Genomic DNA, 19,687 nt, shown 5'->3' with positions numbered 1-19,687 from the left:
GCAGTGTTTGAAGAATCTTGAACGAGACTGTACGAGTAGGCCATACTGTGTATGTGAGCCTGGTCAAGAGTGTGGGTATGTACTCTATGGTTCTATGATTGCATTATCTGTAATCTGGGTATCTAGGTTCAAGAGCCACTTTTACGGTAGACGCCTGTACTCTAAGCCTAAATCTGTACTTGTGCTGATATTCTGAATAAACCTTGAATCTAATAGCTACTGTATGTAGAGGAGACCTTAATAGATCCTGTCATCACGTAAAAATCACTGTACCTGTACTTAACACCTCAACATATAGTTTTATATATACTTCTCTTTAATCTGCATCCATGTCAGGTACTGACGCGTGTAGACAACAATTACTAACCTGGCGGTGGGTGTTGGGGAGCCCTGGACACTACAAGTGAGGGCCGTGGTGCCTCCCTCACCCACTAAGCGCACCTGTCCTAGGGAGTCTCCATCCTTCCGCGTGGGCCTCACGCTGGCTTGGGGCACTGCGGGGGCGGCCAGTTAGTGCCACACTCACGTAGAAGGTCAGTGCAACATTTACAAAACATACCCAGGGCCATTGGGTCGAGTCACTCGCATGACCTATGCTGTCTTTCAACTTTTATTCACTCTTCAGTAATTCCCAGCAGTTTATGGAGACGATCTCGGAGACTTTATATAATATATAAAGCCCTACAACCAAGGTTCCCGGGGAGACTAACTAACAACCCAGCTGTTACTGCCACCAGCCCACAAGCCACTACAATTGTTCACTTACCTTGAACCTGTGTGTCTCGTCTCACATAACCTAATCTAACCTTACCAATTCGTAACTTTTATATAAACCTCTAAGCACCCTACACTACTTCACCAGTTAACATCCCGAGCTTTAAACAGCGAGTCCAGTATTAAACGTGACACTCTTGAGGCCATGTTGTGAGAGACTTACCAGAAAGAAATTACTCCAAGTAAGAACAGTGATAAAGAGTCCCTTGTGTAAGACAAAACGAACACATACTTTAAAGAGACCGTAAGATACACTATGGCTGGGGAGTGAGGGACCCGGAGGATGGAGGTAGTGAAGGAGAGGACAGCGAGACACACGAGAAGGATGAGGGACCTGGAGGATGGAGGTAGTGAAGGAGAGGACAGCGAGACACACGAGGAGGATGAGGGACCCGGAGGATGGAGGTAGTGAAGGAGAGGACAGCGAGACACACGAGGAGGATGAGGGACCCGGAGGATGGAGGTAGTGAAGGAGAGGACAGCGAGACACACGAGAAGGATGAGGGACCTGGAGGATGGAGGTAGTGAAGGAGAGGACAGCGAGAGAGAAGGATGAGGGACCCGGAGGATGGAGGTAGTGAAGGAGAGGACAGCGAGACACACGAGGAGGATGAGGGAGAGGATGGAGGTAGTGAAGGAGAGGACAGCGAGACACACGAGAAGGATGAGGGACCTGGAGGATGCAAAGAGAGACAATAACGAGACTAAGGACCTGAAGGAGGGCACAGGATGGGCCTGGACGAGACATAGGAGGGTGGCGACGCCCATGGTGGAGGCGCGGCTCTCCATAAGCTTGATCCCTGAGTCCTTCACCGTGGGTCGGACAGTAGACGTGGGCTCTTGAGGGACACGGTGGTATGTTACTCACCATACTCAACACACCCACACACTCAATACGACCACACACTCAACACACCCACACACTCAACACACCCCACACACTCAACACACCCACACACTTAATACACCCACACACTCACACACTCACACACCCACACACTCAATACACCCACACACTCAACACACCCACACACCAATACACACATACACATTCACCACCACACCCCACACACACCAACACACCCCACACACCCACACACACACACACACCACACACACACACCCACACACTCACACACACCCACACACTCACACACCTCACCACACCCACACACACTCAACACACCCCACACACTCAACACGCCCCACACACTCAACACACCCCACACACCAACACACCCCACACACTATACACCCACACACTCCCACACACCCACACACTCACCACACCCCCACACACTCAACACACCCCACACACCACACCCCACACACACACACACACCCACACACTCAACACACACCACACACCTCACCACACCCCACACACCCAACACACCCCACACACCTCACCACACCCCACACACTCACACACCCACACTCAACACACACCCCCACACACTCAACACACCCCACACACCCACATACACTCACCACACACCCCACACACTCAACACACCCCACACACCAACACACCCACACACCAACACACCCCACACACTCAACACACCCCACACACCCACACACAGCACACCCACATACACCTCACACACACCCCACACAGTCACCACACCCCACACAGTCAACACACCCCCACACACCACACACACACTCCCACACCACACAACACACCACACACCACCCAACACACCCACACACCACACATCAACACCACACACCCACACACTCAGCACACCCACACACCCACACACCCACACCCAACACACCCCACACACCTCACCACACCCCACACTCACCCACACCCCACACACTCACCACACCCCACACACCCACACACACCCCACACACCACACACACCCACACACTCCACACCCACACACTCAATACACCCACACACTCACCACACCCCACACACTTCACCCCACACACTCAACACACCCCACACACTCAACACACCCCACACATTCAACACACCCCCACACCCAACACACCCCACACACTCAACACACCCCCACACTCACCACACCCCACACACCACACACACCACACACCCACACACCCACACCCACACACCTCACCACACCCCACACACTCAACACACCCCACACACTCAACACACCCCACACACTCAACACACCCCACACACTCAACACACCCCACACACTCAACACACCCCACACACTCAGATTCACGAACTCTTAACACAATAAACACCTCTCTCACCCCCTACTACAAGAACACACCTAACTGACCTGAACACACGAAGCAAATTATGTTTATAAATAACATAACAAGAGACTATACACATAACTTCACTTAACACTAACAAAAAAAATCAAGGTTTGAGAATCTATAATAAAAGTTTGAGAAATCTATAATGAAAGTTTGAGAATCTTTAATGAAAGTTTGAGAATCTATAATAAAAGTTTGAGAATCTATAATAAAAGTTCGAGAATCTATAATAAAAGTTCGAGAATCTATAATAAAAGTTCGAGAATCTATAATAAAAGTTCGAGAATCTATAATAAAAGTTCGAGAATCTATAATAAAAGTTGGAGAATCTATAATGAAAGTTTGAGAATCTATAATAAAAGTTTGAGAATCTATAATAAAAGTTCGAGAATCTATAATGAAAGTTTGAGAATCTATAATGAAAGTTTGAGAATCTATAATAAAAGTTCGAGAATCTATAATAAAAGTTCGAGAATCTATAATAAAAGTTCGAGAATCTATAATAAAAGTTCGAGAATCTATAAAAGTTCGAGAATCTATAATAAAAGTTCGAGAATCTATAATGAAAAGTTTGAGAATCTATAATAAAAGTTCGAGAATCTATAATAAAAGTTCGAGAATCTATAATAAAAGTTTGAGAATCTATAAAAAGTGAGAATCTATAATAAAAGTTTGAGAATCTATAATAAAAGTTCGAGAATCTATAATGAAAGTTTGAGAATCTATAATGAAAGTTTGAGAATCTATAATAAAAGTTCGAGAATCTATAATAAAAGTTCGAGAATCTATAATAAAAGTTCGAGAATCTATAATAAAAGTTCGAGAATCTATAATGAAAGTTTGAGAATCTATAATAAAAGTTTGAGAATCGAGAATCTATAATAAAAGTTCGAGAATCTATAATAAAAGTTCGAGAATCTATAATAAAAGTTCGAGAATCTATAATAAAAGTCGAGAATCTATAATAAAAGTTTGAGAATCTATAATAAAAGTTCGAGAATCTATAATAAAAGTTCGAGAATCGAGAATCTATGAGAATCTATAATGAAAGTTTGAGAATCTATAATGAAAGTTTGAGAATCTATAATAAAAGTTCGAGAATCTATAATAAAAGTTCGAGAATCTATAATAAAAGTTCGAGAATCTATAATAAAAGTTCGAGAATCTATAATGAAAGTTTGAGAATCTATAATAAAAGTTGAGAATCTATAATAAAAGTTCGAGAATCTATAATAAAAGTTCGAGAATCTATAATAAAAGTTCGAGAATCTATAATAAAAGTTCGAGAATCTATAATAAAAGTTGAGAATCTATAATAAAAGTTCGAGAATCTATAATAAAAGTTCGAGAATCTATAATAAAAGTTTGAGAATCTATAATGAAAGTTTGAGAATCTATAATAAAAGTTTGAGAATCTATAATAAAAGTTCGAGAATCTATAATGAAAGTTTGAGAATCTATAATGAAAGTTTGAGAATCTATAATAAAAGTTCGAGAATCTATAATAAAAGTTCGAGAATCTAATAATAAAAGTTCGAGAATCTATAATAAAAGTTTGAGAATCTATAATAAAAGTTTGAGAATCTATCTAAAATAATAAAAGTTCGAGAATCTATAATAAAAGTTCGAGAATCTATAATAAAAGTTCGAGAATCTATAATAAAAGTTCGAGAATCTATAATGAAAGTTTGAGAATCTATAATAAAGTTTGAGAATCTATAATAAAAGTTTGAGAATCTATAATAAAAGTTCGAGAATCTATAATAAAAGTTCGAGAATCTATAAAAAGTTCGAGAATCTATAATAAAAGTTCGAGAATCGAGAATCTATAATAAAAGTTCGAGAATCTATAATGAAAGTTTGAGAATCTATAATAAAAGTTTGAGAATCTATAATAAAAGTTTGAGAATCTATAATAAAAGTTCGAGAATCTATAATAAAAGTTCGAGAATCTATAATAAAAGTTCGAGAATCTATAATAAAAGTTCGAGAATCTATAATAAAAGTTTGAGAATCTATAATAAAAGTTCGAGAATCTATAATGAAAGTTTGAGAATCTATAATAAAAGTTCGAGAATCTATAATAAAAGTTTGAGAATCTATAATAAAAGTTTGAGAATCTATAATAAAAGTTGGAGAATCTATAATAAAAGTTCGAGAATCTATAATAAAAGTTCGAGAATCTATAATAAAAGTTCGAGAATCTATAATAAAAGTTCGAGAATCTATAATAAAAGTTGGAGAATCTATAATAAAAGTTTGAGAATCTATAATAAAAGTTTCGAGAATCTATAATAAAAGTTTGAGAATCTATAATAAATAGTATTTTTGTGTCTACGTTAATGTCTTTTGTGTTATTCTGTTTTATGTCTATATTTGATGCTAATTAATCCATTAACTTCATACCTTAGCTGTCGTTATGATGTTAACCAGATATACTATGCTAATCAGGTGACCCACTAAATCTACCTTATATGTCGTCTTGATGTCTGAGGTTGAAATTCCTATCTATATGGCAGAGCGTCAAGTCTCACATAAGTTGACGTGAGAATCCACATCGTTATGGTCAGGGTGTGTTATTCTTACTTACCTGAGAGTCAATCCTTACCTCACGATACATACACACCTGTCTCGGAGATCATCAACGTACCTAACCTGTACTCTACCTACCTGGCAATACATACACACCTGTCTCGGAGATCATCAACGAACTACATAACATACCTGTACTCTGGGACGGGGTGAGCCTGGGCCCGACAGGTGAGGGTGGCTATGTGGCCCAAGTCAGCCCCAGCAGCGTCCACCTTCTCACTGAGGGAGAGTCTTGGTGCAGCCAGACCCACAGGCTCTAGAGGGAACTATTATGTCAGTCCTACTCTCATACACCTACCTGCTTCCATTACCAACTGTATGACTAAGTTAACAGAAAAAAAAATCATGCACCTTCCCCACGTCATCACATCTCTGGGGGTGGGGTGGGGTGGGGTGGGGTGGGGTGGGTTGGAGCCCACCTGACCTACTGTTCACTGCCTCGGTAACATAATCCCCATAAAGGTCTGTTGTGTTCCCTCGTCCGCCGCGGTAGGTTCCTCCCCCTACACGTTACTCTAAACATAATAAAAAACCCTTGGCTTATGACTCCGATTTTCTTATGTTAACAAAAGTAACCTAACCAAAGTAAACCTAACCTAACCAAACGTAGTTTAACCTAACTTATCCGAACTTGACCTAGCCTAAACTAACATTACCTAATCAAATCAAACCAAATCTCACCAAACCTAACTTGACCAATTTCCAAAATGGGTTAAAACTCCAATCATTGGAATTTGGTTCATACGTGGAAGACAATGTACCATCCTGTGTGTGTGTGTGTGTGTGTGTGTGTGTGTGTGTGTGTGTGTTTGTTTGTTTGTGTCCTCGCTAAACACACTATACACGTTACACCTACCTGTGCTCTGAGATCTGCATTACAGCCTCCACACCTGTATGCACCTTGACTGTGGGACTCAAGCATCGTGTAAAAGCATGTACTCGTGTTTACCTGTACTGCGGGGCGGGGTTGGCCTGGGCGCGGCAGGTGAGGGTGGCTGGTGTACCCTGTTCAGCCTCTGAGGCGTCCACCTTCTCGCTTACAGACAACCTCGGTCCAGCCAGACCCACGGGATCTATACCCAACACCAGTTAGAACACACACACACACACACACACACACACACACACACACACACAGACACACACACACACACACACACACACACACACACACACACACACACACACACACACACACACACACACACACAAGGAGCCAGCTTGCCGTCTACTATCGTTCATTGATCACCAACTAACACCACCACTTTTAACTATAATGACTTTTTAAAATACAACAAATAACCCCTCGCCCATAAAGGTGTCCGCCACAGGTAAGAAGACACCACCCCCAGTAGCCACACGCAACACTACTGTCCCCAACACAACTACGAGATGCAGTGTTACAATGTACACAAAACACATATATTGTAACACACTGATTATTACGCAGTCAAAGAAAATACCAACACACTACTACAACACAAAAGGTGAATTACAGGTAAGTTTTACAGGTGAGTTTTACAGGTGAATTTTCATGTACGCTAGAGAGACACCCCAACACTGTTCATCATAAGAGGTGACTGATGACTGACTTACCTGAACTACGGCAAGGGGTGAGCCCGGGCTTTATTATGGACTATCTATCTATATTGACTAAATGGGTAATGGATCTGAGTAAAACTGAGGACATACACCTCACCCAGCCACTGTTGATGGCCACCATACCTGTACTGGGGGATGGGGTGAGCCTGGGCCTTACAGGTGAGGGTGGAGGTGGCCCCGACGTCCACCAGCGACGCCTCGAACTTCTCATTGAAAGAGAGACGAGGAGCTGCCAGACCTACCGGCTCTATAACACACGTGACTTATTGTTAACTCACTCTCTCTCTCTCTCTCTCTCTCTCTCTCTCTCTCTCTCTCTCTCTCTCAGTCGTGGAGCCTCAAGGTGTGGATACGTCTTCCCTGCCCCTCCTTCTCCCTCACTACTTATTATACGATTTTGTGTGTATATGTGTGTACATTTTATTGTGTGTGTGTGTGTGTGTGTGTGTGTGTGTGTGTGTGTGTGTGTGTGTGTGTGTGTGTGAACCCCTCCATTTTATTATTCCGACATAATAAGTGATAAAAGTAACGTTATTTGATATAAACTAATATCAATCTTATACACTATATGGCCCAGGGGTAAACATTACAGATATTGCCAAGTGTTCAGGGAATTTTGTCCGCAACTGTACATAAAAAAGAGTGATGGTATTTTTACAGCTACAGTACATACATGTAATAGGTTGATAATGGCTCCTGTACCTATATTAAAGTACAGGACAAACTTACTATAGAGAAAAACTATAATTTCATGTATGGTAATAAAACAGGTGTTGGTTCCCTTCACACCTGTAATACAGACGCCACTATACCTGTACTGGGGGATGGGGTGAGCCTGGGCCTTACAGGTGAGGGTGGAGACGCCCCCGACGCTCGCCTCAGATAACCCCAGCTTGTCACTGAGCGAGAGACGAGGTGCTGCCAGACCTACCGGCTCTATGACACACCTTATGTTATTTCTCTCTCTCTCTCTCTCTCTCTCTCTCTCTCTGTGTTGTGGAGCCTAAAGGTGTGAATATATCTTCCCCGCCCCCTCCCCCTCCTCTCTCAACACTTATTATAGCTACGAAGTGTTTTGTTTATTTATGTGTGTGTGTGTGTGTGTGTGTGTGTGTGTGTGTGTGTGTGTGTGTGTGTGTGTGTGTGTGAACCCTACTTCACCTAACACTTTTACCAGGAGTTAAATGATGACTATTCTAAGACTTTCACTTCCTCAATCAGCCACTACTAAGTCCCCCCTCCTCCCCCCCGAGTGCCTACCTGATCAACCAGCTTGTGACTGTCTGCAGAACACAACAACAACAATAAGAATAAAAATAAATTATCTTTCTCACATAACAAGACATCACTGAGTTGTTACTGTAGACGCCACAAATACAATCTTTCAATAATTACACGTTTTGGGGTTAATAATATACTTAACAAGGGTGATGGCATTTTACAGTGACAACACCTACCTCTAATAGGCTGTTGGAGACTCTTATACTGTACCCACATTAAAGTACAGGACAAACTTACTGTAGAGACAGACTTAACTATAATGTCATGTATGGTAATAAAACAGGTGTTGGTTCCCTTCACACCTGTAATACAGACGCCACTATACCTGTACTGGGGGATGGGGTGAGCCTGGGCCTTACAGGTGAGGGTGGAGACGCCCCCGACACTCGCCTCAGACCCTTGAAACTTGTCATTAACAGAGAGTCGCGGAGCTGCCAGACCTACCGGCTCTATAACACACACCAGATGTTAGCTCACATTACCTTCATACTGTTGAGGAGCCTCGTGATGTTGATATGCCCCCACCACCTCTCTCTCTCTGTTAACTCTGTTTTACTTTCAACACTTTTACTTATATTTTACACGGAGGCGATTGTGGGGAGGGGCTGTACCTGTCTGTGTGAGGAGGGGCTGTAACTGTGTGTGGGGAGGGGCTGTACCTGTTTGTGGGGAGGGGCTATAACTGTGTGTGTGGAGGGGCTATAACTGTGTGGGAAGGGGCTGTACCTGTGTGTGGGGAGGGGCTGTACCTGTGTGTAGGGACGGGGTGGGCCTGGGCAGCGCAGGTGAGGGCGGCAGGATGGCCCACGAGGGCAGCCGACGCCAGGCCTATCAACTTCTCACTCAGGGAGAGACGAGGGGCGGCCAGGCCTGCTGGATCTAACAGGTCGAGCACACCATTAGTCTGTGTTTACCTACAATGTTTACCTCTGGCCCTGGGAAGCTGACCACCCTGCCGTCTGTGCCCTCGTGTCCTCACAGTTGGTGTCCTAAACATTGGTGTCCTACTGACCAATTCTTGCCTCCTCTCCTAAATCGCAAATTCTCAGAGGCTCGGACACAACCACTGGAGTTACGGTGAAATCTTGTGTAACTTCGACGCCATTGTAACCACCATTTCTGTCCCCCCAAATTAAATAGTATCACCTGAAGATTAGACGCCCCAGCTTACCTAACCAAGATTAACAATTCTAACCCTCTTGGGGGGGGGGTAGTTTAGGTTAGGTTAGAGTAGGTTAGAGTAGGTTAGAGTAGGTTAGGTTAGAGTTGAGGATGTTAGGGTAGGTTAATCTTCAGGTTCAATTAGCTGGTGTGTCTAATCATAAGGTGATCTGTTTAATAAGTGATGTAAATGAACGCCGTCTCTCATCTTCAACTGGCGGGGGAGGAGCAGGGATCGTTGTACCTCCGGGTGCTGGTGTGAATGGACTGCTCTGCACGACGTTGCTAACATTAGTTGGTAAACATTAATGTCTTACCTGTGTTTGAGTCCTGTACCATTCTTGGGTCGGTGTAAAGATCTGTTACTCTCACAGATAAAAGGTGATTGGTCCAGGTATACAAGAGACTAGTTCTGTACCTGTACTTGGGGACGGGGTGAGCCTGGGCGACGCAGGTCATCACACCCACCTGGCCCACCCGAGCCAATGACGCTAAACTGGTGAACTTCTCACTTTCTGCCAGACGAGGGGCGCTCAGGCTGGTAGGTTCTGACGTCACCATGATACAACAGCGGTGAGTTACAAGGTACAGGTACATGTGTAGAAGTAGTATGTACAGGTGTAGTAACACTCAGTATACACACGTGAGGTTAAAAAGGCCCAAATCAGCTGAAGACCGCCTCCCCCCACCCCCTCCCGCTGCCGTTCACCCAAGCAATAAAACAACGAGACGAACCGAAGTCATAATCCACAAAAATTCGTACATTAAGTTTCTTCCATCACCCAAAACGAGTTCAAGGAGCAGCTCGGTGGAGTATTGACGTCATTACTTGGAGTTGTAGCTTAAGAGTGTCAATTCACTTCACACGTCAGGAAGGAGTGCTAACTTACCAACATTAGTGAATCTCGAATGTGGAGTCCAGTAAAACTCTGTATGTTTACCCCCGTGTATAACACCCACAGCGTGTACACGAAGAAAATGTCTGCCCTGACGAAAGCTTTAACAAAATGTGAGCGCTGTAAATGTACTCGTAGATAAAAATACAGCAGGGCTTAGTTCTTACCTGTAGCGGGGCAAAAGAACCCCCCTGGGATGGGGAGCAACTCACCTGAACTAACATAAAAAAAACTCACTTGTACTGGAGAACACGTCACCTGTACTAGGGTCCAGCTTACCTGTGTTGCGGGGCGGGGTGGGCCTGGGCGGAGCAAGTGAGGGTGGCGGTGGCGGCTTCACTGGCGGCGGAGGCTGTGCGGGTCTCCTTCACCGCCAACCTGGGCCCCGCCAGCCCCACTGGCTCTGTTATCCACCACCAAACACCAGTTAGTGTTGCCTTACATCCTACCCCTACCTTGTTCACCCTGAGTACTGTCACACCTCTCTCACCCTCACATTCTGTCCATCAACCTACAGTACAACCTGTACCTTAGTTACAGTATATTAGGTTTGGTTACGTATGTTTAGGCTAGGTTAGGTTAAGTGAAGGGTAGGTTAGGGTGAGGTAGTCACAGACCAGATCGACGCCAAGTGTACACAGAGTTAGGTTAACTGAACTATGAGGGAGGAGGGACACAACTTCACGGGAAGGAGTCATATATTACGCCTAACTGTCCCCTGCCGTCAACATCCTTACTTTTACCTCTGTACAACTGTGTGTGGTGGGTAGGCCTCACCTGTACACAACTTCATGGGGGAATACGCCTCACCTGTACCGGGATACACCTCACCTGTATTCACCTGTACCAGAATACGCCTCACCTGTCACCCTGCCTGTACCAACATCCTGTTACACCTCACCTGTTACCTCACCTGTACACCTCACCTGTACCGGGTGTGGTGGAATACGCCTCACCTGTACACCTCACCTGTACCGGGATACACCTCACCTGTTCTGGGGTACACTACACTTGTCCTTACCTGTACTTTAGCAAACATCTCCTTTACCGAGGTTCAGCTCACCTGTGCTGGGGGACGGGGTGGGCCTGGGCGGAGCAGGTAAGGGTGGCGGTGGCGGCTACAGTGGCGGCGGAGGCTATGAGCGTCTCCTTCACCGACAACCTGGGCCCCGCCAGCCCCACTGGCTCTGTTCATCCACCACCAAACACCAGTTAGTGTTGTATCCCTCCCCCCTCCTCCCTGACCTTGTTGACCTAGTCTAGCGTCATACTGTGTCCTCTCCTGAGATTCTGCCCCCCCCCCCTCTCTCCCCAGGTATACACCAGGTGAAGTTTAATAGTTAGGTTTCTCGCCCCCCATGAACCGACGCTGCACTACTGGGGGGTGGGAAGAATCTTACGAGGGACAGAATCACATAAACACTAGATTCTACCCGACTACCGTCTCACCTACACGTGGTTACTGTTCCCTGTTGAGTTACCTGCAAGTGGTCGTGTGTTAGTCCCACCTTACCTGCATACTGCCGTGTGCTGGTTCATAATTATCATTACCTGTACCTGGGCGTCACGTGACACCATCTTACCTGTCGGTGAGTGGTATAATGGTCCATACCTTGCCTGGACGTGAGCACGGTGTTCGCTACATTACCTGTAGGAGGGGACGGGGTGGGCCTGGGTCTTGCAGTGTAAAGTGGAAGGTTTGCCTAGTTGTGTTTCAGAGGTGATGTGTGTCTCTTCCTTAGTCAGTCTGGGCGCGACGTGACCCACGGGAGCTGCTCGGTGATGGTGTGTACATCAGACGCAACACACACACACACACACACACACACACACACACACACACACACACGCACACACACACACACACACACACACTACTACATGAGGTCAACAAAGTAGCCTGATTGTTCCTTTAGATACTACAACAGCAAGATGATGATGACGACCCTGAATACCGATATGCTACACGTGTCCACAAACAAATTGACTTACTCGAGTGAGAGGCGCGGTAGAGGTGTGAGTGACGTCAATATACCCCAAGACAACACTGTTAACACTCAAGGTCCCATAATTTCCATCACTGGTAAACATCACGAGAAGACCTGTGAGAACCTTCAGATAATACCTGTGGGGACCTGAGACTTGTTAACAGGTCATCAAGAGAGCACCTGGCGACTTGATAAACTATATTTTAAAGGTCATGTTAGCTTGAGGCATGAAGGTAACAACAGCCTGGTTAATTAATCTGTCCAGGGCAGGTGAGAGGGGCTCCTGTAACCGACGCCAGGTAGATGAGAGAAAGGACCCACCTGATGGAAGGGGGAGGGGCGGCCTGGGCCTGGCAGAAGAGGGACACGGCCTCGCCCTGGCCACGAGTAAACGCCTCCAAATCTCGCTGGTTGGTGAGTCGTGGACCACTGCTGCCTACTGGCTCTATAACGTAACACTCCCGTCACAACACTACCGTCACAACACTACCGTCCCAACACTCCCGTCACAACACTCCCGTCACCACACTCCCGTCACCACACTCCCGTCACCACACACCACACGTCTGTCACCACACTCCCGTCACCACACTCCCGTCTCCACACTACCGTCACCACACCTGTCACAACACTACGTCACAACACCTGTCACCACACCCCGTCACAACACCCCGTCACCACACCACCATCACCACACTCCCATCACCACACTCCTGTCACCACACTCCCGTCACCACACTCCTGTCACCACACTCCTGTCACAACACTCCTGTCACCACACTACACCCGTCACCACACTCCCGTCACAACAATCCCATCACCACACCCCATCACCACACCTCCTGTCACAACACTCCCCGTCACCACACCCACTGTCACCACACCCCGTCACACACTCCCGTCACCACACCACCATCATCACACCATCACCACACTGTCACACTCCCTCACACACCCCGTCACCACACTACCATCACCACACTACCATCACAACACTCCCGTCACCACACTACCATCACCACACTCCCGTCACCACACCACCATCATCACACCATCGGTCATACCCATAACCTAACAATCACACATACACTATACCATTACCATCCTCTCTTGGTGTGTAACTTAAATTAGAATACAAATTTAACACTACCACGGCTAAAGTGGTCAATAGCCTCTCTTTGTATACCGTTATCAAATAAATATATATATATACGATAAATTTTCTCCCTTCTACGAAAAACAAAACACAATGAGTTACGTTCGAGTCTCCGAAGAATGTTGACGCCATCTTGGTAGTCATCAGGGGGTGGGGTGGGGTGGGGGGGGTATAAGGAACGATGCCGTGAAGATTCGAGCCCAGGTTTGTTACGTTAAAAAAATGTATTAAATTGGTTAGGTTTTGTTCCTTACCCATGCCGTAATTCTTCACAAAGTCTGTATGTGGGTAGAGTCCTTGACAAACCCTGAATGAGTATTAAGGACCACGAGTCACAAACACACTCCTCCAGTCGTCGTGTCTTGTTGGTGTTAGTAATACAAGGTTATCGACCCCAGTAGTCGAGTGGGGGACGTACAAACTAATGAGGAGGGCCCACACTTGACCTCTATCACTCTTCCTCCCTCCATCACCCTCACTCCCTCCTCTCTCCTCACCTTCACTCCCTCTCTCTCCATCCCCTCACTCCCTCCTCTCTCCATCACCTCCTCCCTCCTCTCTCCATCACCCTCCCTCCTCTCACTCCCATCTCCCCCACCCCTCCCTCCTCTCTCCATCACTCCCTCACCCTCCTCTCTCCATCACCCCCACTCCCTCCTCCCCTCCACCTCACCTCTCATCACCCTCCTCCTCTCTCCATCACCCTCCTCCCTCCTCTCTCCATCTCTCCCCACCCCTCCCTCTCTCATCACCCTCCTCCTCTCCTCCATCACCCTCCCTCCCTCTCTCCATCACCCTCTCCCTCCCTCTCTCCATCACCACTCCCTCCCTCTCCCTCCTCCCTCTCTCTCACTCCTCTCCCTCACTCTCCTCCTCACCCTCCTCCTCCATCACCCCCACTCCTCCTCTCTCCATCACCCTCACTCCCTCACCCCTCCCCATCCCTCACCCTCCTCTCTCTCCATCACCTCTCCTCACCCTCCCTCCTCTCTCCATCACCCTCCCTCTCCTCTCTCCATCACCTTCACTCCTCCCTCTCTCCATCACCTCACTCCCTCCTCTCTCCATCACCCCTCACTCCCTCTCTCCATCACCCCACTCCTCTCTCTCTCCATCACCCCTCACTCCTCCTCTCTCCATCACCTTCACTCCCCCTCTCATCCCCACCTCTCCTCCATCACCCTCCCTCCTCTCTCCATCACCCTCACCTCCTCCTCCTCTCTCCATCACCCATCACCCTCCTCTCTCCATCACCTTCCTCCTCCTCTCTCCATCACCCTCACTCCCTCCTCTCTCCATCACCCCTCACTCCCTCCTCTCTCCATCACCCCTCCTCCCTCTCCATCTCTCCTCACTCCTCCTCCTCCTCCTCCACTCCCCTCCTCCCTCTCCCTCCTCCATCCCCTCCTCTCCTCTCCATCACCCTCACCCTCTCTCCATACTCCCTCCTCTCTCCATCACCTTCACTCCCTCCCTCCACACATGTTCCTTCACCACTAAACATTGTCACTTTACTTCCCTTCTCATATATTCTCTCACTTTCCGATGTCATTCTCCCTCCTTCACCCCCTCCCGTCTCCCTACCTCCCTCCCTCCTCACACACCCTTCTAGTGACTGCTTCCTTTCTACATATTCCTCTAATTCTCTCCCTACTCTACCACCCTCCAGGGACACACTCTCCCTTCTTCCCTCCCTCTCTATACACCTCTCCAAAACCCTCTAGTGGCTTCCTCCCTCCCTCCCACACACCCAACCAACACATTCTAGTACCTCCTCCCACACACCCCTACAGCACCACTCTCCCCTCCTCCCCCATATGTAGGAAGACGTGGAGGGGCGCGACGCCTCCCTCAGCGCCACTCTGACGCTCCACCCGACTTATCTTCATTTGATTGGATCTTATTGATTCACTGTCGTCCATGTGACCAATAAGTTATGTCCTTGTCTACACCTGCCTCGTACACAACTGATATACGCTTGTGCTGCAGCCACACCTTACCCGTGGTTACCTTGGCCACAAAGGTGTAGGACACACAGCCACGCTACACTCTCAACATCTACCAACACCCCCCCCACGCCTCTGTCCCTATTGTTGTTACCTTGTTAGTGGAATTCCCAGAGACAGACGCCTCGGCCCCCTCCTCCTCCCCCTCACACATCACAACACCACACAATGAATGGCCGCGCACCAGTTGCCAACTCTATTCTTTTGCCCAAATTCCTGTGTCCTATACTTGGTCAACAGTGGAGGCTCGATGGTGGTGCTTGACGGGTGTACAAATTTGGCTCTGAAGTTCCTACAATATTCTTCCCTACACTCCAAAAAAGGCTAAATTAACCAAACCGTCAGCGAGCACGTGGTAACACAGCTAGGCTCTGGACGTCAACAACAGTGAGTCCTGGACCAAACTCTCAACATTTCGTAAAAAACATTTTCCTCAGTAACTGGGGATGAGAGAACACATCTGTTACTGTAAACTTAACCTGGGGGTCTCAAGTAATTTTGGCCAGCATCTCTTGGTCTTAAAGTGAGCCAGTTTGAGACAATCTTGCACCGCCAGCTGAGGTTAAAAGATAACGCCGGAATCTTTGAGTATCTGCAGTCTAGAATGTTTTATTGAGGCTTGCACCACCCAGCGCCCTACTGTCTCCTGCACCAGTGACCTGCCTTCACTGTCCTCACACTTACCTGTACTTGGTAGTGTACCTGAAGTCACCTCAGACCTACAAGAATAGGTGCCCCCAGCGTACCTGGGCGCAAGCTAAGAGCTGCAGGTGTACCTAAGTATACAGGTGCTATATACCTGGTGGTGGGTGCTGGGGAGGCCTGGGCTTGGCAGAAGAGAGCCATGGCTTGACCCTCACGCCGGGAGAAGGTCTCTGACTCCCGCTGACTGGTGAACCTGGGCCCGCTGCTGCCCACCGGCTCTGTGGGACAAAGAGTAACACTCCCCCGTCACGACCATCACTAAACTAGCGCCCCTCACCATGGCCTTCATCCGTCACACACTGATGCGAAGTTCGACCCTTAAAACTACCGTTAAAGATCCAGCCAACAAGATACGCCCAGAGGACTGCTCCTCAAAGAGGACTGATAATAATCTAACGTTCGTGGGCTGGTGGACACCGACACATATTTTCAACCGGTATGAAAGGGAGCGTGGGTGACCATCGTTAAGGCATACAGAGACCTCGAGAATGTTGAGAGCCTTGTCTGAGTCACGCCTCACAGTGTGTGCGTCCTCAACACATAATTTGACGAGTTACTTCAAAAGGTTCCTGATCAACCAGGCTGAAATATTAATAGCCGGGGCCCTAGACTTTTACCTGACTACCAGCATACATTAAGGAACATGAGTGAGGGACCAGCGGAGTTCTTCACCAACAGGTTGCTCATTAACAAGGTTGTGATAATTATACTGACTTACGAACTTCAAGAAGTAAGAGTTTAGTTGATCAGGTCGTCACCCCCGGAGTTGACAGCAGGTAAACGTCAGGTAAAGGTGTGAGAATACCATACCTGAAAGCTGGGGGCGGGGAGGCCTGAGCTTGGCAGAAGAGGGAGGAAGACTCGCCCTTGTGCAGGGAGAACGCCTCCAACTCCCTCCTGCTGGTGAACTTGGGGCCGCTGCTGCCCACCGGCTCTGTCACCACACACACCTCAGGTTAGAGCCCGGCATCACGCCACCTACCAGTAATGATCTACGACATCAATGACACAGGAGCCGCACCACTGCCATAAGACCTACACTGGGTACTGGTGGGCGTCTTGGTAACCCCCCCCCCCCCACCGAGTGTAACAAATATCGACTGATATACACAAGAGCATCTCTCGGGCCATCACTGGATGTCAGCCAGTAATCAATATTGGTGGTGTAGTGCCATTGGAGGGACCAGGACTCCACGGGAAGATCAATAACATGAGTCATACCAGAAAATAAGAAGGTTATACATCGCCTGCCGGACCCACCTGTAGTACCTCCACCCTGGACCTAACTCACAGTCCCCCGTAGAGGCTCCTGGATACAATGTTTACTACGTGGTGCCGAGAAATATGACCCTAATACACAGTCACGTATTTGTCCTTGCCACCTGCAATATCTCGGTACTGCTCGTAACTTGAGAATTCTTTAGTAGGACCTCGGATACAAATACCTGTACTACTGTGTGGCCAAGAGGGAGACTGGACACTGTGTGGCCAAGAGGGAGACTGGACACTGTGTGGCCAAGAGGGGGACTGGGAAGTGTATGGGTGATATTTCATGAGTCAGTGTGAGGCAAGGGTCAGGAATGTGTAGGGGTGAGTCACTGCAGGGGTGAGTCATTGTACGGTGACTCAGTATGTGGTGAGTGGTAAGGGTGAAGGATGAATCAGTGTGAGGTGGTAAGTACCTGTAAGCGGGGACGGGGTGGCCCTGGCCCTGGCACAGTAGGGTGAAAGGATGGCCTGAGGGACGCACGAAGGACTCCAGGCGTGTTTCCTTGGTCATACGAGGCGGCCCGCTGCCTACTGGCTCTGTGTGAGGGGCGAGTGTTAGCCTACTGCCACCCTTCCACAAACACCCCTCAGCAACACCCGTCTCCACCCTTCACACTACCCCTCACTAGCACCCTTCTCCACCCCTCACTCCTCACCTCACTAGCACCCTTGTCCACCCCTCACTCCTCACCTCACTAGCACCCTTCTCCACCCCTCACTCACCTCACAACACTCTCTCCCTACACCACCACCACTACACCTGTCAGCAGAGGGGAGAAGGAAGCAGGATACTAACAAACTTACCTGAGAGCCCAAGGAATTTGCTACATACCTTCTGACGAGGAGTGGAATGTCCTCCCGGGTCCTCAAGGATCAGTGAGAGAGACGTAATGTAAACACCGTCACTCACCTGTGCTGTAGGCGACTGGTAGGAGAACTTGGTGACTTTCCTTCTATGGCAGCCTTTTGAGTACGATGTCAACCCCTTGAGTACGATGCTGTAACTCTTGAGGTGTTAAGTCTTCATGCTCAAGGGATTAAGTCATCGTACTCAAGGGGTAAAACATTACTTTCTCTCGTGTCTCAGTGTTAACTTGATAGTCTTGTCTGAGGTGATCAATATCCCGGATATCTAACTGAACTTTCCAAGCCACGAGTAGGTGTCTGTCTGTCCGTCCGTCGCAATGTTTATCGGTGAGCCCCTTAACACAATAATGGATCAAGTCTGTAAACTTCACCTCGGTTACAACAAAGGCATCTTGTAGTGTAGTACAGGAGGGATACAGACCTAAACTCCGGTATGGGGAAGCCCTGGGCCCGGCAAGCCAGCGCGAACGAACTCCCAGAATGTCTTGTGAACGTGTTGCTCTTGGCAAACTCTGACACTTTAGGGGATTCGCTCGAGAAAGGCTCTGAACGGCGGCGTCACCCAAGAGAATGAATGGAGGTGAAGAGATAACGATAAGTACGAGAGACTGCGAGATAACAACAGCGTGTGTTAGGGACAAGGTACCCCGCCCCGCCTGTGTATTGGGGAGAAGCAGCAGCACTGTGACTGTTTACCTGTGTGCTGATAATGACCGCTTAACAACACACACACACACACACACACTACTGTAAATTGCATTAACAAGTCAAGTACAGGAGACAATACAGAGGTCCCCAATACAGACTCTAACCCACCTGCCTGAGCGACATAAAAGCTGACAAGACTGGTAGACGAGGCCTCTGCCGCGACAGCGTACGTCAACGTTGTCTTACCTCACACCACCAATGTTATTCCCAGGAGAGTGACAATATGTTTACCTAGTGTCGACTCCACACACTTCACCTGTATCTCACACCTGAGTCTACGACCAAGCTTCCCGGGAGACCTGATCAACCAGGTTGGTACTGGTGGCAGCCCACAGGCCACCATAACCACTTCAGTCTGATTGATCAGGAATTGTTTGATGTAAGTGAAGAATTTGGTTGACGGTCAAGGGTGAGAAATATACGACCTTAGAT

At 47.6% G+C, this 19,687-nt stretch overlaps 1 protein-coding gene across 50 annotated transcripts in view; it reads right to left on the bottom strand.

Annotated features, from left to right (window-relative positions):
• The window catches only part of LOC121876609 (Down syndrome cell adhesion molecule-like protein Dscam2), a 254,991-nt gene that overhangs the window by 132,458 nt on the left and 102,846 nt on the right, over positions 1-19,687 (bottom strand). The window contains exon 5 of one of the 50 annotated variants that reach the window (XM_042381841.1): positions 18,094-18,217. The exons of 40 other annotated variants lie outside the window; for them this stretch is intronic. In XM_042381841.1, coding sequence (XP_042237775.1) covers positions 18,094-18,217 — 124 coding nt within the window. Of the gene's footprint in view, positions 1-1,486; positions 1,614-5,748; positions 5,873-8,824; positions 8,949-10,078; positions 10,209-10,835; positions 10,960-11,619; positions 11,744-12,865; positions 12,990-16,505; positions 16,630-17,221; positions 17,346-18,093; positions 18,218-19,687 lie in introns of all 50 variants that reach the window. 9 more of the 50 variants (XM_042381837.1, XM_042381834.1, XM_042381851.1 and 6 more) reach the window with 9 other exon arrangements.

This window comes from Homarus americanus, unplaced genomic scaffold (assembly GCF_018991925.1).
Source record: "Homarus americanus isolate GMGI-L3 unplaced genomic scaffold, GMGI_Hamer_2.0 scaffold28, whole genome shotgun sequence".
Classification (NCBI taxonomy): Eukaryota; Metazoa; Arthropoda; class Malacostraca; order Decapoda; family Nephropidae; genus Homarus; species Homarus americanus.
This window is presented reverse-complemented; position numbering and strand designations above follow the sequence as displayed.